The sequence below is a fragment of the Notolepis coatsorum genome (genome assembly GCF_963971535.1).
Source record: "Notolepis coatsorum genome assembly, chromosome: 15".
In the NCBI taxonomy this organism is placed as follows: domain Eukaryota; kingdom Metazoa; phylum Chordata; class Actinopteri; order Aulopiformes; family Paralepididae; genus Notolepis; species Notolepis coatsorum.
Genome location: NC_140179.1, coordinates 65,634,445 through 65,659,721, shown reverse-complemented (window position 1 = coordinate 65,659,721; position 25,277 = coordinate 65,634,445). Strand labels below are relative to the sequence as shown.

At 43.7% G+C, this 25,277-nt stretch overlaps 1 protein-coding gene across 1 annotated transcript in view; it reads left to right on the top strand.

Annotated features, from left to right (window-relative positions):
- Positions 1-11,620: 11,620 nt before the first annotated feature.
- ercc8 (excision repair cross-complementation group 8) overlaps positions 11,621-25,277 on the top strand; it is a gene marked incomplete at its 3' end in the record, with an annotated part of 63,373 nt that continues 49,716 nt past the window's right edge. Inside the window, exons 1-4 of the mRNA XM_084331020.1 lie at positions 11,621-11,906; positions 15,673-15,768; positions 20,301-20,402; positions 21,495-21,618. Coding sequence (XP_084187146.1) covers positions 11,830-11,906; positions 15,673-15,768; positions 20,301-20,402; positions 21,495-21,618 — 399 coding nt within the window. The 5' untranslated portion in view covers positions 11,621-11,829. The remainder of the gene's footprint in view (positions 11,907-15,672; positions 15,769-20,300; positions 20,403-21,494; positions 21,619-25,277) is intronic.

Here is a 25,277-nt window from a genome sequence, read left to right as displayed (position 1 = left end):
GTGTTGTGGCTATGTTTGTGAAGAAGATGTTTAAGTAATTGGCTACATCCAGCTTGTCTGTGATGAGCGTGTTGTCCGTCTTTATGTTTATGTTTGAGAATCTGGTTTTAAGTTTTTTACTGCAGCCTAGTTGATTATTGAGTAATTTCCAAAGTTCGCGGGGTTTGTTTTTGTTTTCCTCAGTTTTGTCGTTGATGAAATTTCTTTTTGCTGTTCTGATCATGGTGTTTACGTCATTTCTTAGTCTGTTTCTTTGAATTTTTAGTTCAACCACGTGGGCTTGGAGTTCACTGTTTGAGCTTTTGGAAAGCTTTGTCTGACTTTTATGAAGTTCAGAGCATTTTTTGTCTCTGGTTTTCATAGCGGCCAGTATTTCAGTGTGCATCCATGGCTCAGCGCGATTTTTAACCCTGGTGGTTCTTATAGGTGCCATGTTGTTGAGTATTGCTGTGAATTTGGTTTTGAATCCAAGCCATGTTTCTTCAACCTGTGTACCACTGAGTTCATCTGACCAGTCCAAGCTCCCCAGTTCTAGGTTAAAGGCCTCTCTAGAGTAAGTTTTGAGGTCTCTAGATGTGACTGTTTTGTGACAGCCGGCCTTCTGTTTTAGCTTTTTGCGGGTACAGAAAATCATATAATGATCACTTAACCCGCATGCTATCACCCCTTTATTGGAGATCATTGACTTGTCAGAGGTCAAAATGAGGTCAATGGTGGTTTGTGTCGAATCACATACCCTTGTGGGTTGGGTGATTAGCTGGCTGAAACCGTGCAGATCAGAAAATCTACTGAAGGCCTTGAAGACGGGTGCTGCTTTACGCAGCATATCCGTGTTCCAGTCCCCAATACGAATTTTTTCTACCCCCTCCACCCCAGCTAAACACCCATCAAGTGTGTCATAAAAGCCACTCTGTTCTGGTGGTCTATAGATTGTGCCTACTAGTACTGGTTTCGCCCTGTCTAATAAGATTTCAATCCAAACAGTTTCAATTTCATCATGGTTAAGGTCAGTACGGTATGTCAGTATGTATTTGGTATCCTTGTGTATATACACACAGACGCCACCTCCATACTGGTTCCTATCCCTCCTGACTATTGAGTAGTTTTCAATTTCAATCTCTGGATCCTGTACAGATGAGTCTAATTTTGTTTCTGTGAAACACAATATGTTAGCCTTACCGTTTAAAAACAACAGTTTGATTTCAGCCAGTTTAGGTCTCAGGCTATTTGTATTAAGATGGAATATGTGAAGTCCATTTTTGCTGGTAATCAGATTGATGTCGTCACACTTGAGGTAACTCTGTTCATTTGTGTCCTGTCCTGTGGTGGGGGGAGGGGGGGCGTTGTTGCTGTTTGTGCCGTGGGTGGGGAGGGGGGAGGGGGTGATCCTTTGTCCTTTGCTGGAGTCTTTTGTCCTTTGCTGTCACGACTGCTGCTCACCTCAGACTGGACACATGCACGTAATTATTGATTTCAATATTTTAGAGGGTTTAGAGTTCACCCACCAGTTTCTGCTGTGGGAAACTTGGTATTTTAGTACATATTTTGCTTGCTTAATTATAACATCTAACTTCTATAGATCGACATCTTACCATGGTTGGCTTGCAGCATTTGGACACACACAGGAGAAAAAAAAGGTTGACTAGTTCAGTTTAACTAGTATACAGCTCAGACAACAACTTAAAGGTCAGGCCAGCTTGACTTAGATATGACATGTCCAAGTAAATCACATCATGTTCTTTTTCTCGTTGTCTTCATATCAATCTTGTGACAGATACGACAAAACCCATAATCTCACCTTTGTTTACCTTTCTTGTTATTATCTGTTATTAACACTTTGATTGCCTAAGGTTAAATTCATGATATACCATCCGTTGCCAGCTCTATTTAACATGGAGAAGTTCCCCTTCTTTGCAGGGCTATAACTTTTTAAATTATATTGCTAGATTGCCATTATTAGGGCCCATTCAAGGTCCTATATGTATTGTTCATGGTGTAGCAACGTTAAACTTTTTCATTCACATATTCATACTAAAATATGATCTAAAGTATAAGTATGTTTTCATCTCTTTCTGCAGCTTTCTCCAGAACGTGATTTATAGCCCCAAATACATTATATTGATGATGAAATACAGTTTGGTGGGGTGCTCCAGTAGCACACCATGTTACCGCGCTGCGTCGCGGGACTCCGTGCTGCGTCACGGATCTGGTTGACTCCGAGTTCGATTCCCGGACTCGCCGTCATTTGCCGAATGTCTCCCCCTGCTCTCTCTCCCGTTTCACCCTACAACTGTCGGTCATGCTTGACCAGAAAAGCGATAAACGCTAAAAAATAAAGTTTAAAAAAAAAAGAAAAAAAATACAGTTTGGTAGGAATCTGTGCGAGATCAAAAATTTCAATTGGACGTACTTCTAGAAGTTTCTACGTATCATCTGATATTGACCGGATGGGCGGGGGATCGTTTATAATTCCGTGGGCAACATTTTACCATTCATCTAATGTGGGTCAAATGTTCATCATAGCAGTTAGTGTCGAACACGGTAATATTACATGCTAAAACTCACCCCAGTCTCCGCGGGCCATTTCCAGGTTGTATAATAATATATACGTCCAAATCATGTTGTTTTTTCGAGTTATTTGCAGCGATCGATGTTCACTGTGTGAAGACTGAGTCTCTCTAACATTAGCGAGTGCCCTGACCACATATGGAGTGAGTCCTGCCGGGTTAAAGGTAACATCCGTTTTTTCGATCTGCCGATCGGCCACCAGATGGCGGTCTTGAACCGCTAGAGGATTGAGAGGAGATCACACTTGTATCTCAGGGCCCCGGAAAGGAAATATGATTCCGATCACAGATTTTTGAAATATTGATATCAAAGACGAGTTACGGCGTCTTCGGCAACTTGAGCATGGCGGGGAAGGACGCCTAAACTCGTCCTTTGGCAACTAAAGTGTTAATTTGTCATCTTAATTTGTCAAATTTTAAACTGTGCATAATCTTTCTATGGCCATAGAAACAGATAATAAACTATTCTATTTTTGATACAATTTGACTTATCTGAATTTCTACAGTTTCACTGTTTGACTAATTTAAAATATTCCACAACAGGTTCAATGTGTCCGGGTTCTTTGCAACAAGTGCTGGCCTGAAATTCATGGTGGAGCAGGAACAACGACCTCCATCTTACCAGACAACAGCATGGCTCCTGGAATGAATGAATGAATACTTTATTTAACAGGTTGCAGAATGGGTACAAATTACAATACAGTACGGCTCAATACACACAATTGTTAAGGGGATGCAGACCAGAGAAAGACGTTTGTCTTGTTTACATTTTTATTTTTAAAATTGCGCTCACCACCTACAAGGCTTTAAAGGGTGAAGCCCCAAGCTACATTGCTGAGCTTATAACCCCTTACTGCCCTAATAGGGCTCTCCGCTCCTCCGACCAAGGAGAGCTCGTCGTCCCCCGGACCAAACTGAAAACCAAGGGTGACCGGGCTTTTTCAGTCGTAGCACCCAAGCTATGGAATCAGCTACCTTATGAAATCAGGTCTGCTGTTAGTGTGGAGTCTTTTTTTTTTTTTTTTTATCTTTTTCCCCCTCCATTTTTCCTCCGATTTTTCTCCCATCCCAATGTTAGTCGTATGCCAATTCCCAATCCCCTTCCTGGTCGCTGCGCACTTACCCCCCACAGTCAGATCATCTGGGAGAGTGGAGGCTATCACGTGCTTCCTCCGACACACGTCCAGCCAATCAACCGCTTCTTTTCACCTGGCAGCGCGGATCCTCCCTGAGAGGGCGTAGCGTGTGGAAGGATCACACTATCCCACTCAGGTCCCATCCGCGCTTAGCAGGCGCCCCGACCGAACTGTAGGAGTCACTGTTTACAACGACCCGGACCCACCCCGCCAGCTTCTCCCACCCTCTAATACAGCCAATTGTATTAGTGTGAACGGCCAGCCAAGCTGGTGACAACCCCACAGCTCCGGGGTTGGTGACGAACGCAATCTCCGCTACGCCACCTAACCGCCCAGTGTGGAGTCTTTTAAACAAGGTCTAAAAACCTTTTTATACAGTGAGGCTTTTAATTGATCATGTATGTGGTATAACATGTGTGTATGTGTGATTGTATTTTAATTCATTTATTTTTTAAGTATTCTACAATCTTGTATGTGATGTAACATGTGTGGTTATTCTATTCTGATTAACCTTTTACTGCCTGTAAAGCACTTTGTGATTTTAATCTGGAAAAGCGCTATATAAATAAAATGTACCTTACCTTACATCAGGGTCCCCCATTTTCAATTCATATTGACATTTATGACATACACAACATACATGACATTTATGGCATAGGGACATACAAGTATTTAGTACTGATACATTTGTGACATAAACGGTATTCAAATATACAGTACTGTTACCCATAGATCCTGACAGAGTATATACATATGATGGGGAGGGGACTGTACATTAGGAGGGGGTGGGTGGGAGAGAAATATACATACGGTGGGGAGGAGACTGTACATTTCTACTAATAATATTCAACCTACATATCTACTAATAATATACAAACTACATTACTACTAATAATAATCAACCTCACAACTCCAAATGACTGGGGAACACGTCTCTCATTAGAGTCAAGACCACGAGAGGAGAGCCAGACAGGTTTGTATCCACTGTGTTATTGTCTATATATTATATTATGTACCCTTACTGTACCTTATATGAAGACCAGTCTATCTAGTGGCATGTGTTATTGTCATATTATAACCTTACTGTACCTTATATGAAGACCAGTCTATCTCGTGTTGCTCACTTTAACAATAAATCTAATAAACAATGATAAACTAATGAACACCAATAACTGCAAATAATTTGGTAAATATAACGTTAGGCCAGACAATGTCAGTATGGTAACGTTCTAACTGCATTTAGAATCTAACAAGCTATTAACTTACGATCAACATTAACTAAAGCTTGCTACATAAAATACCAATATTGACTAAATCCATGAGTGGTCTGCTAATGCGTTAAAATGTACAAAGTAAGTAAAGTAAAGTAAACTTACCAGCGAGGAAAATGCATGGCGTTGAGCTGAGACTTGAACTACGTACCCCCCCTGAGGCGCTTTACTTCCGCATTCCACGATAACAACACAGTCTTATGGGAGTGTCTTAACTCTCTCTCTCTACGGCGCTGGTTGCGTGATTACACAAACAAGCCGCATTTCTCGGAGATGCTCTCTGATTGGCACTGACTGACGCTCTCTGATTGGCCACTGACGCGTTTGGCCAATCGCGTGACGAGCTGTGTCGTTGCCCATTTCCTCGTCAAACAGCCTGCAAACTACCTGCCGTTCTTTCGCCATGCTCTAAGACAAACTCTAACCTTAACCAACTTCGAAAGAGTGCCTAAGCTTAACCGTCGAAAGAACTTGCCGTCACGCTCTCTAAGACAAACTCTAACCTTAACCAACTTCGAAGAGTGCCTAAGCATAACCAGTGTAGAAACAGGCGTCGGCCAATCAGAGCGCAAAACGGGAACGCGGAAGGACAAGCCACTTGCTTAAAGCATAGACGCGGCCAGGGCTTGTTTCCAATAGGGTAAAACTGCAGTGCCGCAGCCCCATACATAGGAGGGCCTGTACTGTGCGGTGCACTACTGCGCATGCGAGAAACAAAGTAAAGTAATTCTAATGAATGAATTTGGACATTTACGGTGGTCAGTTTCGAATTGCAGCCTCCCGTAGGTGCTCTTTGAGAGTGATTTTGAAAGTGGGTAGGGATTCACATTCCTTTACAGCTGTGGGTAGGGCATTCCACATTGATGTGGCATAATTGTGAAACGTGTTTAGTCCCTTGTTTGAGCCGAATCTGGGTTTAACATGATTTGTTGAGCTTCCTCTGGTGTTGTGGTCATGGTATTCACTGACCTTTGGGAAGTATTTTGACATGTACATGGGTACCTTAGTGGTGTAGTGTATCTTGTAGACCAGGCCCATTGCAAGTTGCTGTACTCTGTCGTCTACTCTAAGCCATCCTAGGTAGTCAAAGTGGGCAGGGGTGAGGTGGGTTCTAGGAGTAAGGTCAAGTAGTAGTCTGACCAGTTTGTTTTGTGATGTTTGTAATCTTGTTTTTAGCGCCTTTGAGGTGCTTTGGTACCATGAGGTGCAAGAATAGTTGTAGTACCCTTGAATGAGTGCTCCTGCCAGAGTCTTCAGGGTATTCTTGTTTACCAGAGAGGAGATCCGGTACAAGAATCGAGTTTGTTGGTTGACTTTTTTTTATTACATTGGATGCCAATAATCTAGTCTAAGGGTTAAATTTAGGCCCTCATCCAGAAGAGGTTAAGCTTAGAGTAACATTCAGGGCTGGTAATCGAATTGATATTCAGTTTAAAAGGCGAGACACCCCAGGTGAATAGTCAAATATACTTCTTTTGTTGATTTTGAGATTTTGTTATATTTTGCTTCCTAAACATGTCTTCTATGAAACTAGTGACAATAAAACGTCAATAACACACATTTAGTTGTTTATTTTACTTCATTTTGCCTTATTGCATCCATAAATGTGCACATATTTAATGGGGAAGTGCCTCATTTGCATATATAAACATAAATTTCAGAAAACTTGCAATATATTTTTTCTTAGTTTATATGTACATAACAAATTGGGAAAGTTTCATAGTGATATCTATTCAAATATCTTTTGCCTATTAGGGGGTACTACATGTACTACACTGTTTGTAGCCTGTGTGTAGTTCTGTTCAGTTCAATAACATCATTATTATTATTATTCAGTTATCAGGCATGTGTTTAGGTTGTCTATTACTAATGGTTTGATTAGGTATTGTGTTTGTAAAAAAAAAAGTATGGCATTTTACAATACAGAACTTTGAAGGCGTTTTCCCAAAAATGAGTTTTAAGAGTTGTTCCTCATACTCTGAGCCAGAAATCTCCACTTCAGTAGCACTCACATACACCAAACCTTCCAGTTCTATTCATATCTATGTTCTGAAGGTATTTACAGAAGGGTTTGTTGATATCGCATTCATACCCTGATTTATATCACATCTTATTCCTAAAAACATGGCAAAATATGGAGTTTTACCATAAAAATGGACTGAATGGAGTATTTTCTGATTTATGGAGTGATAAAAAGAGATATCCAAAATCCCCTCTGTAATAACCTTTCGCTCTAATATGTCAACAAAATGAAACTATAATTTTGAAAATGGCTTTATCCAATGTTCAGATTTCTGTCCTGGAATTATATGCAAATTAGTGCATATTTAAGTAGATCATGCCTCATTTGCATATTTAAACATACAATTTCAGAAAACTTGTAATACAAAAAAGTCTTGTCTTAATATAAGTAATCAACTGGGGAAGTTTCATTGTGATATCTATTAGTTAATTTTTTTTTACCCTATTCACCTGCAGTGTCTCCCCTATAAAAATTCTAGTCTATAGACAATTGGTTGCATTGAATGCTTTATTTGGTTACTCCTAATCCAATTGATATTCAGTTTAAGTCAAAAATATTTTGGACATTAGGTCCTATTTTCCGTACGTTACTTTATGTTCTGTATGCTACTTTATGTTTCTAGTGTCCTATAATGTTACTTTGTTTCACCCCTGCCCACTTTGACTACCTAGGATGGCTTAGAGTAGACAACAGAGTACAGCAACTTGCAATGGGCCTGGTCTACAAGATACACTATACGCCTAAGGTACCCATGCACATGTCAAAATACTTCCCAAAGGTCAGTGAATACCACGACCACAACACCAGAGGAAGCTCAACAAATCATGTTAACCCAGATGTAAAGGAATGTGAATCCCTACCCACTTTCAAAACCACTCTCAAAGAACACCTACGGGAGGCTGCAATTCTAAACTGGCCACCGTAAATGTCCAAACCCCACCCCCTCCTAATAGACAGTCTCCTCCCCACTGCATGTCTCTCCCCACCGTATGTATATTTCTCTCCCACTCAACCACCCCCTCCTAATGTACAGTCTCCTCCCCACCGTATGTATATATTCTCTCCCCACGGAAAAAAATCTAATCTACGAATTCCAATCTGGCTTCAGAACATCCCACTCCACTGACACATGCCTTCTCTACTTGAACGACCACATCAAACAAGAGGTGGACGCGGGCAAATACTGCGGCATGGTCATGCTGGACCTACAAAAGGCCTTCGACACTGTCAATCACACCATTCTGATTGACAAGCTAAAAGCAATTGGTTTTGATAGTTTATCAGTGAGCTGGATACAATCCTACCTGGAGGGGAGGGAACAGATGGTGGAAGTAAACGGTACCCTATCCCCCCCCCTCACAGTGAGCTGTGGTGTTCCACAAGGAAGCATACTAGGACCGCTACTATTCCTAATTTATGCAAATGACATGTCGTCAGCTTGTGACTGCAACTTGTTCCTGTTTGCGGACGACTCAGCCCTGCTGGTCTCTGACAAGAACAAGTTACAGGTTGAAAAAGCCCTCAGCTCGGAACTAGGCAAAATCTGCATATGGCTCGCCGACAACAAACTATCATTACACATGGGCAAAACAGAGTCCATTCTCTTCGGTTCAAATAACAAACTCAGCAAGACCGACGGCTTCTCGGTTACAGTGGGTGACAATATTATCACAAGGAAAGATGAAATTACCTACCTGGGTTCCATCCTAGAGGCTAATCTTTCCTGTGACAAAATGGCATCCAATGTAATAAAAAAAGTCAACCAACGAACGCGATTCTTGTACCGGATCTCCTCTCTGGTAAACAAGAATACCCTGAAGACTCTAGCAGGAGCACTCATTCAAGGGTACTACGACTATGCTTGCACCTCATGGTACCAAAGCACCTCAAAGGCACTAAAAAACAAATTACAAACATCTCAAAACAAGCTAGTCAGACTACTACTTGACCTGACTCCTAGAACCCACCTCACCCCTGCCCACTTTGACAACCTAGGATGGCTTAGAGTAGACGACAGAGTACAGCAACTTGCAATGGGCCTGGTCTACAAGATACACTACGCGACCAAGGTACCCATGTACATGTCAAAATACTTCCCAAAGGTCAGTGAATACCACGATCACAACACCAGAGGGAGCTCCACAAATCATGTAAAACCCAGATTCGGCTCAAACAAGGGACTAAACACGTTTCGCAATTATGCCACATCAATGTGGAACGCCCTGCCTAAAGCTGTAAAGGAATGTGAATCACTACCCACCTTCAAAAACACTCTCAAAAAACACCTACGTGAGACTGCAATTCGAAACTGGCCCCTACAAATGTCCTAACCTAGTTGTACAGTAAATGACCAAGTAAGGCTTTGTCAATATTCCAATGTACAGTGTAAAATGTGTGTGTGTCCCCTACCCAACCCCCCCCCCCCCCCACCTCCAATGTACAGCCCTCACCCAACCCCACCCCTAGGGATGCCCCCCGGACCCCGGTTTTAAACGGGAACCGGTTCTATATTAGAAAATACCGGAGTATTTATAAGCTCTGACGTCCTCGGTACTGCTATCGATACTCTAGAGAAATTATTATTATTATTATTATTATTATTTAAAAGTTGCGAACGATCCTCTCTCTGTCTCTGCACGAGAAGCGAGCCGCAGCCAGCGAGTCTCCTCGCGAGTCGCTCGCTAGTGCTACACATAGACATACGGGTCCTACATACGGGTACTCCTTAATGAAAGTGTCCCCGACGCCCCGTGCTATAGCGCTCTGCACACAGACAGCAGCTCTGCATGCACTGAGTCGTGATCATGGCGGATAGAGCGAAGCGTTCTAAAGTATGGATATACTTTACAAGGGTCAATGCCGACAATGCACGTTGCCACAAGTGCAACAAAACATTTGCCAGTAAGGGTGGCAATACGAGCAAATCAATTTATCAAAACATCTGTTGGCAAAACATGATATTAGTGTGCAGAAATGCGCGTATTCGACTGCCTTGCGCGCAGTGTTCCATCTGCATCCACTGCAGCCGTAACCGTAAGCCAAGATACGGAGTTGCCTAGGCTAATAACGAATTATTACAAATAGGCTAATAAACAAAACAATTGTTTAGCTACAAATACTACAATCTAAACTTTTTATAGATCGTCAAGCTGAGGCGTCAGCCACTATGTCCCAGGCCAGTGAGCCCAGGGCCACCACACATCCTCCTCCTCTACCTCCCTCCACCACCCAAAGTCCTTTCTCCCTAGCAGCTAGAGGAAGGATGACAGAGGATAGGGTGAACGAGTGTCACAGTTCTGTTAGCCTTTTGCATTTGTTGTTTATTATAAAAAGTCTATAATTCAGAGTCAGACACATTTAAAACATTGTTGCTGCTGTTGCTGAAGAAATTATATTAATTTATTATATTTATTTATAAAGTTATATAAAAGAACATTGCTGTTGCTGAAGAAATTATATTTATTTATAATACTTATTTATAAAGTTGTATTTATAAATAATAAAGCAATGTTGATTCTGTTCTTAATTAATTGTCTTTTTTTCTTGCAAAAAAAGAACCAAAAAGAACCGATAAGAGTATCGATAAAGTACCGAACCGTTAAGCAGTATCGATAAGAGTAGTAGTATCGATAAAATCCTAACGATACCCATCCCTACCCACCCCACCAACCTCCTCCAATGTACAGTTTCTACGCCAAATGTATATACACTCCTTTTCTGGACACTTTTGTATCACAAACAGTACTGTATTTGCAAATCTGATATGTCATAAATGTATAGATGTAGCAGTACTGTCTATCTGTATGTCATGTATGTCATATATGTTATGATGAATTGAAAATGGGGGACCCTGGTGTAAACAAGACGAAAGTCTTTCTCTGGTCTGCATCCCCTTAACAATTGTATGTATTGAGATGTACTGTACTGTACCCATTCTGCAATCTGTTAATAAACTTTTCAATCAATCAATCAATCCACCGTATGTATATTTCTCTCCCACCCCCTCCTCCTAATGTACAGTCCCCTCCCCATCATATGTATATATTTTCTGTCAGGATCTATGGGTAACAGTACTGTATATTTGCATATCGTATATGTCACAAATGTAACAGTACTAAATACCTGTATGTCATGTATGTCCCTATGCCATAAATGTCATGTATGTTGTGTATGTCATAAATGTCACTATGAATTGAAAATGGGGGACCCTGATGTAAACAAGACGAAAGACTTTATCTGGTCTGCATCCCCTTAACAATTGTGTGTAATAAGCCGTACTGTATTGTACCTATTCTGCAATCTGTTAAATAAAGTTTTCAATCAATCAATCAAACGCACAGTACAGGCCCCTCGGCCCCTCCTATGTATGGGGCTGCGGCACTGCAGTTTTACCCTACGCCATGTTTATGCAACGACCCTGACACGGAAACAGGAACCAGTAAACCGCTCGGCGATTGGAGGACGGGTTTCAGACCAGCCAATGACGCGCGCTGTTTTTTGACGTCACGCAAGACGCAACTAAACATGGCCGCGTACTGCCTCTGACCTGAGAAGCTACATAATATACATAGTAGTTAAGCTTAAAGAACGCACACTAAACTAACTTAGTTTTAATTAAGCATTTTCGCCTTTGTCGAACGCAGGTCACAATAGGTGTTTATTAACATGGACACGAAGCTCGGCTGAAATGGATTAAATAATGCAACTTCATGGTGGAAGACTTGCTACTAGCTTGAAAGCTAGCTAGCTAACATCAACAACAAAAGCAGGCTCCTCTGTCGAAACATTCTCATAACAAAGATCGTTTTTCATTATATCACTTATTAAATACCATGTTGGGCTTCCTCGCAGCGAGACAGGCGGGTCTGGACGACCCACTCCGTCTGAGGCGTTCAGAATCTACCAGAAGGTGAGAATCTTCACACAGAGAGCGTTCATCTTCACACAGAGAGCGTTCATCTTCACACAGAGAGCGTTCATCATCACACAGAGAGCGTTCATCATCACACAGAGAGCGTTCATCATCACACAGAGAGCGTTCATCATCACACAGAGAGCGTTCATCTTCACACAGAGAGCGTTCATCTTCACACAGAGAGCGTTCATCTTCACACAGAGAGTGTTCATCTTCACACAGAGAGCGTTCATCATCACACAGAGAGCGTTCATCATCACACAGAGAGCGTTCATCTTCACACAGAGAGCGTTCATCATCACACAGAGAGCGTTCATCATCACACAGAGAGTGTTCATCTTCACACAGAGAGCGTTCATCACACAGAGAGCGTTCATCTTCACACAGAGCGTTCATCTTCACACAGAGCGTTCATCTTCACACAGAGAGCGTTCATCATCACACAGAGAGCGTTCATCTTCACACAGAGAGCGTTCATCACACAGAGAGCGTTCATCTTCACACAGAGCGTTCATCTTCACACAGAGCGTTCATCTTCACACAGAGAGCGTTCATCATCACACAGAGAGCGTTCATCTTCACACAGAGAGCGTTCATCATCACACAGAGAGCGTTCATCTTCACACAGAGAGCGTTCATATTCACACAGAGAGCGTTCATCTTCACACAGAGAGCGTTCATCTTCACACAGAGCGTTCATCTTCACACAGAGAGAGTTCATCATCTTCACACAGAGCGTTCATCTTCGCATCCTCACAACAACAACACTGCCCAATAGTGCCCATAGTATGAATGAACTTTATTAACAGATTGCAGAATGGGTACAACTTCAGTATGGCTCAATACACACAATTGTTAAGGGGATGCAGACCAGAGAGAGACTTTCGTCTTGTTTACATCAAGTTCAGAGTGACATTTATGACATACACAACATACATGACATCATGACATTTATGACATACTAAGGGACATGCATGACATACAGGTATATAGTACTGTTACATTTGTGACATATACGATATGCAAATATACAGTACTGTTACCCATAGATCCTGACAGAGTATATGTGATGGGGAGGGGACTACATTAGGAGGGGGTGGGTGGGTGGGAGAAAATATATACATACGGTGGGGAGAGAATATGTATACGGTGGGGAGGAGACTCTGGGTGGGAGAAAATATGTACATGGTGGGGAGAGAATATATATACGGTGGGGAGGAGACTGTCTAATAGGAGGGGGGGGTTGGACATTTACGTGGCCAGTTTCGAATTGCAGCCTTGTACTTTATAGACGCTTCGGTTCATATGGTCATGGAAAAGCCAGAGAAGTCATGGAATTTGAAAATGTATTAGACTTAGTTTAGATTCAAATGTATTGTCATTATACAGCACAAAAATACAACGAAACGAAGTTTGATCCAACCAGAGTGCAAATGTAACAGTAAATTGCAATAACAATATAGTACAGGTGATTAATTAAACTGGATATAGAATATGAGTATTACTGACTATTAGTGATAGTGCTAATGAAAGTAATGAGATGTATGTACAGTGTCGTACTATTATTATGTACAGTGATACAGGTATAAAGACACTATGGTAGTAAGTAGGATGCATGATAATTATCGGGTCGATAATTATCGGGCCGATATCAGCAATTATGACGTCATCCCGATAAACCCGATAAAATTATTGATAGCTCCGATACACATATATTTTTTCTTTTTACACTTTTTTTTAAATTTTTTCTTTTCGTCAACGTTCACACGCACAATATATGCTTACTTAGGATTTGACTTGATTCAACAACAAAGCAGTCGGGGCAATGACAAGCTGAAACCAATCGAAAATGTGGTTATTTGAAGTTTGGATTATTATTATTATTTTTTTTTTTACAACTGAGGTAGGTAGATTACATTTTACATTTACACTGGAGCTGATCTGTCTCTCTGTCTCTACAGCTCAGCCTGGAGTTGATCTGTCTCTCTGTCTCTACAGCTCAGCCTGGAGTTGATCTGTCTCTCTGTCTCTACAGCTCAGCCTGGAGTTGATCTGTCTCTCTGTCTCTACAGCTCAGCCTGGAGCTGATCTGTCTCTCTGTCTCTACAGCTCAGCCTGGAGCTGATCTGTCTCTCTGTCTCTACAGCTCAGCCTGGAGCTGATCTGTCTCTCTGTCTCTACAGCTCAGCCTGGAGCTGATCTGTCTCTCTGTCTCTACAGCTCAGCCTGGAGGTGATCTGTCTCTCTGTCTCTACAGCTCAGCCTGGAGTTGATCTGTCTCTCTGTCTCTACAGCTCAGCCTGGAGTTAATCTGTCTCTCTGTCTCTACAGCTCAGTCTGGAGTTGATCTGTCTCTCTGTCTCTACAGCTCAGCCTGGAGTTAATCTGTCTCTCTGTCTCTACAGCTCAGCCTGGAGTTAATCTGTCTTCTCTGTCTCTACAGCTCAGCCTGGAGTTGATCTGTCTCTCTGTCTCTACAGCTCAGCCTGGAGTTGATCTGTCTCTCTGTCTCTACAGCTCAGCCTGGAGTTTATTTTTATTTTTATTTTATTTATCCTTTATTTATCCAGGAATGTCCCATTGAGATACAAGATCTCTTCTTCCAGGGAGTCCTGACCAACACGGCACACAACAAGTTTCAACATAAAACAGGGCATTAAACAAAAAACATACAATTCAAATATAAATACAGAAGGCCATTTGTGCAGTGGCAAGGAGCGTAATCAGATCAGCAATAGCATCAGGTAAAACAGTTACATGTTTCATAAAGGGCTAATCGTAGCATACCTTTAAAAGCATTCACAGTAGGAAGTGCCTCTAGACAACGTTTTACTTGCAACGTATTCCATAAAAAGGGAGCATAGTGGGAGAATGCAGCTCTGTCTCTACAGCTCAATCTGGAGTTGATCTGTCTCTCTGTCTCTACAGCTCAGCCTGGAGTTGATCTGTCTCTACAGGGTGCTCTGAGAGTCTGAGTTGATCTGTCTCTACAGGGTGCTCTGATTTGATCTGTCTCTACAGGGTGCTCTGAGTTGATCTGTCTCTCTGTCTCTACAGGGTGCTCTGAGTTGATCTGTCTCTCTGTCTCTACAGGGTGCTCTGAGTTGATCTGTCTCTCTGTCTCTACAGGGTGCTCTGAGTTGATCTGTCTCTCTGTCTCTACAGGGTGCTCTGAGTTGATCTGTCTCTCTGTCTCTACAGGGTGCTCTGAGTTGATCTGTTTCTGTCTCTACAGGGTGCTCTGAGTTGATCTGTCTCTCTGTCTCTACAGCTCAGCCTGGAGTTGATCTGTCTCTCTGTCTCTACAGGGTGCTCTGAGTTGATCTGTCTCTCTGTCTCTACAGCTCAGCCTGGAGTTGATCTGTCTCTCTGTCTCTACAGGGTGCTCTGAGTTGATCTGTCTCTACAGGGTGCTCTGAGTTGATCTGTCTCTACAGGGTGCTCTGAGTTGATCTGTCTCTCTGTCTCTACAGGGTGCTCTGAGTTGATCTGTCTCTCTGTCTCTACAGGGTGCTCTGAGTTGATCTGTCTCTCTGTCTCTACAGGGTGCTCTTGAGTTGATCTGTCTCTGTCTCTACAGGGTGCTCTGAGTTGATCTGTCTCTCTGTCTCTACAGGGTGCTCTGAGTTGATCTGTCTCTCTGTCTCTACAGGGTGCTCTGAGTTGATCTGTCTCTCTGTCTCTACAGGGTGCTCTGAGTTGATCTGTCTCTCTGTCTCTACAGGGTGCTCTGAGTTGATCTGTCTCTCTGTCTCCACAGGGTGCTCAGCCTGGAGTTGAATCACGACAGAGATGTCGACAGAATCCACGGGAACGGCGTCAACACTATTGACATCGAAGTCGTTGAGGGCAGATAGTAAGTTAGTAGAAACTGCATCCCAGATGAAGATGCAACAAAGACCAATGCACGAAACACCTGGAAAACATACAACATACAAGCAACACATACAATAGACAGGACAAAAATAATGCAGTAAAATAGTTCTCATTTACAGTACAATAATCACGTCTTCAAATGTTATCCATATTAAAAGGCCAAGGTGAAAAGATATGTTTTTAGCTTACTTTTAAAAATACTTAGTGAGCTTGCCTCCCTAATCTCCATAGGTATTGTGTTCCACAGCTTTGGTGCCTAACTAGCAACGGCTGCATCCACAATCTCCTTCTGGCTATTGTTGGGACCCTTTAGTAAACAAGTGGTAGATGATTGTAGGGGGTATATAATTAAAAAGTGAATTTGCAATGTAGCTTGGTCCTGTTCCATTTAGTGCTTTGTATACAAGGAGGAACACCATAAAATCAATTATTTTAAAGATTTATTTTTAGCATTTTTACAGCTTTTATGGTCAGACATGACCGACAGAGGAGAGGGAGAACGGGAGAAGATGTGGGGGAGGACATCAAATCCGTCCGGGAGCGGGAGGCGAACCCGGGTCGGCCCCGCGTAGGTCTGCGAGGCAGTAATGTGGTGCGCCACTGGGGCGCCCCTATAAAATCAATTCTAAAATTCTAGCCAGTGTACTATAGTATATAACACTGGAGTAATGTGCTCTCTCCTCTTGGTTTTGGTTAGTAGTCTTTGTTTCCTTGTTAATGTGTTACACCAAGACTTTTAACTTCAGGTTTAATCCAAGGAGTAAGCCTTCCCATGTTTTCAGTAGCATTTCTACTTTTGTTCCAGGGTCAACTAGTAGGATTTCAGTTTAGTCTTTGTTTAATTTGAGGAAGTTATTGCTCATCCATTTATTTATTGCTAAGAGACCGGCAGTAATAGAATCTATGGCTGTAGCGTCATTTGGTTCAGTGGAGATGTACAGTAGTGTGTTATCTGCGTAGCTATGGAAGCATACCTTGTGCTCTCTGATGATATTATCCCCAAGTGGCAGCGTTATGGTAGCAGCTCCCCTGTGATGGTGTTATGGTAGCAGCTCCCCTGTGATGGTGTTATGGTAGCAGCTCCCCTGTGATGGTGTTATGGTAGCAGCTCCCCTGTGATGGTGTTATGGTAGCAGCTCCCCTGTGGTAGTGTTATGGTAGCAGCTCCCCTGTGATGGTGTTATGGTAGCAGCTCCCCTGTGGTAGTGTTATGGTAGCAGCTCCCCTGTGGTGGTGTTATGGTAGCAGCTCCCCTGTGGTGGTGTTATGGTAGCAGCTCCCCTGTGGTGGTGTTATGGTAGCAGCTCCCCTGTGGTGGTGTTATGGTAGCAGCTCCCCTGTGGTGGTGTTATGGTAGCAGCTCCCCTGTGATGGTGTTATGGTAGCAGCTCCCCTGTGGTGGTGTTATGGTAGCAGCTCCCCTGTGATGGTGTTATGGTAGCAGCTCCCCTGTGATGGTGTTATGGTAGCAGCTCCCCTGTGGTAGTGTTATGGTAGCAGCTCCCCTGTGGCAGCGTTATGGTAGCAGCTCCCCTGTGGTAGCGTTATGGTAGCAGCTCCCCTGTGGTGGTGTTATGGTAGCAGCTCCCCTGTGGTAGTGTTATGGTAGCAGCTCCCCTGTGGTGGCATTATGGTAGCAGCTCCCCTGTGGTAGTGTTATGGTAGCAGCTCCCCTGTGGTAGTGTTATGGTAGCAGCTCCCCTGTGATGGTGTTATGGTAGCAGCTCCCCTGTGGTAGTGTTATGGTAGCAGCTCCCCTGTGGTAGTGTTATGGTAGCAGCTCCCCTGTGGTAGTGTTATGGTAGCAGCTCCCCTGTGGTAGTGTTATGGTAGCAGCTCCCCTGTGGTAGTGTTATGGTAGCAGCTCCCCTGTGATGGTGTTATGGTAGCAGCTCCCCTGTGGTAGTGTTATGGTAGCAGCTCCCCTGTGGTAGTGTTATGGTAGCAGCTCCCCTGTGGTAGTGTTATGGTAGCAGCTCCCCTGTGGTAGTGTTATGGTAGCAGCTCCCCTGTGGTAGTGTTATGGTAGCAGCTACCCTGTGGTAGTGTTATGGTAGCAGCTCCCCTGTGGTAGTGTTATGGTAGCAGCTCCCCTGTGGTAGCGTTATGGTAGCAGCTCCCCTGTGGTAGTGTTATGGTAGCAGCTACCCTGTGGTAGTGTTATGGTAGCAGCTCCCCTGTGATGGTGTTATGGTAGCAGCTCCCCTGTGGTAGTGTTATGGTAGCAGCTCCCCTGTGATGGTGTTATGGTAGCAGCTACCCTGTGGTAGTGTTATGGTAGCAGCTCCCCTGTGATGGTGTTATGGTAGCAGCTACCCTGTGGTAGTGTTATGGTAGCAGCTCCCCTGTGGTAGTGTTATGGTAGCAGCTCCCCTGTGATGGTGTTATGGTAGCAGCTCCCCTGTGATGGTGTTATGGTAGCAGCTCCCCTGTGGTAGTGTTATGGTAGCAGCTCCCCTGTGGTAGTGTTATGGTAGCAGCTCCCCTGTGATGGTGTTATGGTAGCAGCTCCCCTGTGGTAGTGTTATGGTAGCAGCTCCCCTGTGATGGTGTTATGGTAGCAGCTCCCCTGTGGTAGTGTTATGGTAGCAGCTCCCCTGTGGTAGCGTTATGGTAGCAGCTCCCCTGTGGTGGTGTTATGGTAGCAGCTCCCCTGTGGTAGTGTTATGGTAGCAGCTCCCCTGTGATGGTGTTATGGTAGCAGCTCCCCTGTGATGGTGTTATGGTAGCAGCTCCCCTGTGATGGTGTTATGGTAGCAGCTCCCCTGTGGTAGTGTTATGGTAGCAGCTCCCCTGTGGTAGCGTTATGGTAGCAGCTCCCCTGTGATGGTGTTATGGTAGCAGCTCCCCTGTGGTGGTGTTATGGTAGCAGCTCCCCTGTGGTAGTGTTATGGTAGCAGCTCCCCTGTGATGGTGTTATGGTAGCAACTACCCTGTGGTGGTGTTATGGTAGCAGCTCCCCTGTGGTAGTGTTATGGTAGCAGCTCCCCTGTGATGGTGTTATGGTAGCAGCTCCCCTGTGGTGGTGTTATGGTAGCAGCTCCCCTGTGGTAGTGTTATGGTAGCAGCTCCCCTGTGATGGTGTTATGGTAGCAGCTCCCCTGTGGTAGTGTTATGGTAGCAGCTCCCCTGTGGTAGTGTTATGGTAGCAGCTCCCCTGTGGCAGCGTTATGGTAGCAGCTCCCCTGTGGTAGTGTTATGGTAGCAGCTCCCCTGTGGCAGCGTTATGGTAGGAGGTGTCATGTTTCTCAGATATATGATCTCCAAGCTTGACATAGTATTGTCCCCCTTTAATATATGATGTGAACCAATTTAATACACAGTCAGAGAGACCCACTAACTTTTCCAACCTATTAATTAGGATATTACGGTAAATTGTATCGAAAGCAGCACTTGGGTCTTAGAAGACGCTAACCCAGTGTCCTGTGTGTTAAAGACGGCTGCTCCATGGTGAGGAAATGTCTTTCTTATGTCCCTACATACATTGTGGGACAGGTGGCGAAATCTTTAATTTTATGTCACCTGGATTATTGTGCACCAGTATGGTCCTCTGCATCCAAAGGTCAACTAAAGAAATTGCAAACTGCCCAGAACAGAGCTGCAAGGTTAGTCTTACATTGTTCCATGAGAATAGGCTGGTTTTCAACACAGTTAAAATTTTCAGGAACACTGTCTTTTCGTCTCAACCTGTTTTCTTATACAAACAAATTGTCAGATGCAGTCAGGTTCATTCTTATTTTACTAGGTCAGCCGATGATGGACAGATTATGTTACCACGTCCAAAATCAAATGCTTTAAAGAGGACGGTTGTTTATCGTGCCATCAATCATTGGAATAACTGCCCACTGAACATAAGTAAATTGAATAGCAAAGTGTCTTTCAAATACCACCTGAGAATGCACTACTTAAATATGTAAGCAAAATGTTCTGATGTTGATAATGATGTCTACAATGTTTTACTGTTTTTAGATTATCATTGTTAATTGTGATTGTCATATGTATCTCATGTTGTTATGTTTTGTGTTTTGTTTTTGTTTTGTGTTGTCTGTCTGTGTGGACCTCAGGAAGACTAGCTCGCCACTTAGGTGGCAGCTAATGGGGATCCTTTTAAACTAGGGATGTTCGATTTTTTTTTTTTACCAATATACCGATATTGTCCAACTCTTAATTTCCGATACCGATATCAACTGATACCGATATATGCAGGTTCCTCCCCCCCCCCCCCAAACGGAATAATTTCAGGTAATTAACATTACATATCTCCTGTCGTGGAATTAACACAACATTATGCATACTTTTGACAATAAGTAAAATAAGAAGTAAAATAAAGGTTAATTAAAAAAATATATATATATTTTTTAAACTGATACCGATATTTTCCGATATTACATTTTAATGCCAATATCGGCAGATAATATCGGTAGGCCGCTAATATCGGACATCCATATTTTAAACGATAAACAACAATAAATACGGCTGCTAACCCAGTGTCTCACCCTCTGTGTTCACCAGCATGCTGTCTGGAGGAGCAGACGGGGTCATCGTGATTTACGACCTAGAGAACTACAGCAGGAAGCCCCAGTACACCTGCAAGGCGATTGGCACAGTGGGCAGGTTGGTTGGTCTGGCACCCAATTTTACTCACACCGTCCACTAGAGGGCAGCAGAGTGATGAATACTGGCTGTCTATGCTGGGAAGCGTGTGTGTGTGTTTTAAAACTGAAAGAGAAAATAAACCATCTGTACAATCACATTCAACTATAGTGGAGAACAAAAGGTACAGTCAAAGCATTGGCCATTTAAAGTATGTACTGTAGTGAACACTATTCATTTTTTTTATCCACTTTTTCTCCTTTTTCTATTTTTCTCCCATCCCAATTTCGCTGTGCCAATTTACATTTACATTTAGCTGAACGCTTTTATCCAAAGCGACTTACAAGTTCTGTACGACAAGTCATCAGGAAAGGTACAACTGAGTAACAATGTTCATCAAAGTGTGTGTGTGTGTGTGTGTGTGTGCGTGTGTGCGTGTGTGCCTCCCCTCTCTCCCCCTCTGTGTGTGTGTGTGTGTCCGTTTGCCTCCCCTCTCTCCCCCTCTGTGTGTGTGTGTGTGCGTGTGCATGTGCATGTGTGTGTGTGTAGGTCCAGTAGACATGTCCACAGGTTCAGTGTGGAGACGGTACAGTGGTATCCTCAGTGTGTGTGTGTCTCTCTCTGCAGGTCCAGTAGACATGTCCACCGGTTCAGTGTGGAGACGGTACAGTGGTATCCTCAGTGTGTGTGTGTGTGTGTGTGTCTCTCTCTGCAGGTCCAGTAGACATGTCCACAGGTTCAGTGTGGAGACGGTACAGTGGTATCCTCAGTGTGTGTGTGTCTCTCTCTGCAGGTCCAGTAGACATGTCCACAGGTTCAGTGTGGAGACGGTACAGTGGTATCCTCAGTGTGTGTGTGTGTGTGTGTGTCTCTCTCTGCAGGTCCAGTAGACATGTCCACAGGTTCAGTGTGGAGACGGTACAGTGGTATCCTCAGTGTGTGTGTGTCTCTCTCTGCAGGTCCAGTAGACATGTCCACAGGTTCAGTGTGGAGACGGTACAGTGGTATCCTCAGTGTGTGTGTCTCTCTCTGCAGGTCCAGTAGACATGTCCACCGGTTCAGTGTGGAGACGGTACAGTGGTATCCTCAGTGTGTGTGTGTCTCTCTCTGCAGGTCCAGTAGACATGTCCACCGGTTCAGTGTGGAGACGGTACAGTGGTATCCTCACGACACCGGGATGTTCGTCTCCAGCTCCTTCGATAAAACCATGAAGGTCTGGGACTCAGAGACTCTGAAGGTGATCACACTGTGTTCCCTCTGTGTTCTCTCTCTCTCCCTCTCTCCCTCTCAATTCAATTCAAATGGGCTTTATTGACATGGGAAACATACATTTACATTGCCGAAGCCAAACAAAACAAATCAATCAAACAGAGAAATCAAAAGAAATTAGTACATTACAGAAGGAATGTTTTGTATGATTGACAGTCTTTATGGTGGTTTTATTCCGTTGGATGTCCTTTTCTTGTCACAGCAGCTCACAAATCTTGCTGCTGTGTTTGCACATTGTTGTATTTCTCCCAGTAGGTATGGGAGTTTTGAGTTATTTTCCATGTTTTCAAAGTCTCTTTGGGTGTTTGCAATTTGTGGGAAGTATATGTCTCTGATGTCTTGGTATAGTGGGCAGGTTGAAGTATATGTCTCTGATGTCTTGGTATAGTGGGCAGGTTGAAGTATATGTCTCTGATGTCTTGGTATAGTGGGCAGGTTGAAGTATATGTCTGATGTCTTGGTATAGTGGGCAGGTTGAAGTATATGTCTCTGATGTCTTGGTATAGTGGGCAGGTTGAAGTATATGTCTCTGATGTCTTGGTATAGTGGGCAGGTTGAAGTATATGTCTCTGATGTCTTGGTATAGTGGGCAGGTTGAAGTATATGAGTCTGATGTCTTGGTATAGTGGGCAGGTTGAAGTATATGTCTCTGATGTCTTGGTATAGTGGGCAGGTTGAAGTATATGTCTCTGATGTCTTGGTATAGTGGGCAGGTTGAAGTATATGTCTCTGATGTCTTTGTATAGTGGGAATGTTGTTAAGAAGTGGAGCTCGGTTTCCTCCTCTTCTTGTGTGCAGTGGGTGCACAGTCTGTCTTCTCTTGGGAGCCAGGTCTGCCTATGGCGGCCTTTCTCGATGGCGAGGCTGTGCTCGCTGAGTCTGTACCTAGTCAAGGATCTCCTTAGTTTTGGATCAGTCACAGTGCTCAGGTATTCTGCCACTGTGTACTCTCTGTTTAGGGCCAAATAGCATTTCAATTTGCTCTGGTTTTGGGTTGATTCTTTCCAATGTGTCAGATAGTTTTCTTTTTGTTTTCTTATAATTTGGTTGAGTCCAGTGTGGTTTCTGTCTGGTGGCTCTGCTTGTGTTTGTGAGCAGAGTCCCAGAACCATCTGGCTGAGTGGGCATCTCTCAAGGGTCTCTCTGTAGGTGAGGGCTTTGTTGTGGAGTGTGTCTGGGTCACTTTCTTTTAGGTGATTATATTAAATGCTCTTTTTTGGATTTTGATGATTAGTGGGTATCTTCCTAGTTCTGCTCTGCATGCATTATTTGGTGTTTTCCGTTGGGTGCAGAGAATGGATTTGCAAAATTCTGCATGCAGAGTCTCAATTGGGTGTTTGTCCCATAGTGAAGTCTTGGTTTGCAAGTGGGCCCCAGACTTCGCAACCATACAGGGAAATTGGTTCTATGACGGAGTCTAATATTTTGAGCCAGATTTTGATTGGAATGTCTAGCTTGATGTTCATTTTAATGGCATAAAAAGCCCTTCTTGCTTTGTCTCTCAGGTCGTTCACAGCTTGGTTGAAGTTCCCTGTAGCACTGATGCTAAGGCCGATATAGGTGTAGTTTTTTGTGTGTTCTAGGGAAATTGTGTCTAGGAGGAATTTGTGTTTGTGTTGTTGTTGTAGGCTGGGCCTTTTTTGGAATATCATAATTTTAGTTTTGTTTAGGTTTACTGTCAGTGCCCATGTCTGGGAGAATTTGTGCAGAAGATCAAGGTGCTGCTGTAGCCCTTCTTTTGTTGGAGACAGCAGCACCAGGTCATCTGCAAACAGTAGGCATTTTACTTCTGTGTTTGCTAGGGGGATGCCAGGTGCTGCAGTTTGTTCCAATGTTTTTGCCAGTTCGTTGATGTATATGTTGAAGAGGGTTGGACTCAAACTGCACCCCTGTCTAACCCCACGGCTTTGAGGAAAGAAGTCTGTGTGTTTTTCCTCAATCCTCACAGCACATGTGTTGTTGGTGTACATTGACTTTATGAGGTTGTAGGTTTTTTCCTCCAATGCCACCATCTAGAAACTTGTACAGCAGACCCTCGTGCCAGATTGAGTCAAATGCTTTTTGGAAGTCAACGAAACAGGAGTATAATTTGCTTTTATTTTTATTTATTTGGTTGTCGATTAGGGTGCTGAGGGTGAGAATGTGGTCTGTTGTACGGTGATTTGGTAGGAAGCCAATCTGTGATTTGCTCAGGGCATTGTTGTTTGTGAGGAAATGTATGAGTCTGTGGTTGACGATCATACAGAGGATATTTCCTAGGTTGCTGTTTCCTAGGTTGCTCTCTCTCTCTCGCTCTCTCTCTCTCTCTCTCTCTCTCTCTCTCGTCCCACACACAGCAGGTCCGTATGACAGGCTCTGTGCTAGAGTTACAGTGGCATCATGGTTACCTCGAAAGGTCACAGGCAGGACACACACACACACACACACACACACACACACACACACACACACTTACTTGGTTGCTCCCAATCATGCAGTGTGTGTGTCTCTATGGTAATTCTGTGTGCAAACAGAGCCTCCTCTGTCTGCGTCCTCATTGGCTGGCGTGGCTGCGTTGGCACACGCTGGCAGATCGGGCACAGAGAGGCTTCTTGTGTTTGCAGAGGAATTTGCATTGTAACTCAGCCCCCCCGCCTCCCATGTTCTGAGTCGCTCCCGCTCTCCTCTCTCTCTCTCCTCTCTCTCTCTCTCCTCTCTCTCTCCTCTATCTCCCCTCTCCTCTCTCCTCTCTCTCTATCTCCTCTCTCTCTCCTCTCTCCTCTCTCTCTCTCCTCTCTCTCTCCTCTATCTCCCCTCTCCTCTCTCCTCTCTCTCTATCTCCTCTCTCTCTCCTCTATCACCTCTCTCCTCTCTCTCTATCTCCTCTCTCTCTCCTCTATCACCTCTCTCCTCTCTCTCTATCTCCTCTCTCTCTCTCCTCTATCTCCTCTCTCCTCTATCTCCTCTCTTCTCTATCTCCTCTCTCTCCTCTCTCTATCTCCTCTCTCTCTCTCCTCTCTTCTATCTCCTCTCTATCCTCTATCGCCTCTCTCTCTCTCTCTCTTCTCTCTCCTCTATCCTCTCTCTCCTCTCTCTCTCCTCTCTCCTCTATCTCATCTCTCTCCTCTCTCTCTCCTCTATCTCCTCTATCCTCTCTCCTCTCTCCTCTCTCTCCTATCTCCTCTCTCTATCCTCTCTCTCTCTCTCTCTCTCTCTCTCTCTCTCTCTCTCTCCTCTATCTCCTCTCTATCCTCTCTCTCTCCTCTCTCTCTCTCTCCTCTCTCTATCTCCTCTCTATCCTCTCTCTCTCCTCTCTCCTCTATCTCATCTCTATCCTCTCTCTCTCCTCTCCTCTCTCCTATCTCCTCTCTATTCTCTCTCTCCTCTCTTCTCTCTATCTCCTCTCTCCTCTCTCCTCTTTTATACATAATCAGATTGTTTTTAGTAATACTGTGCACAAGCATTACACTAGAGGTTCCAGTAGTGGGCAGCTTAAATTGCCAGGTCCTAAAACCAACGCTTTAAGGAGATCTTTTATTTTTTAGAGAATTAACTCTTTGGAATAACCTGCCTCAAAACCTCTGCTGCATTTACAATGGATTCACTTTAAAAAATAATCTTAAATAGTTTTAAAATAGTTTTTAACAC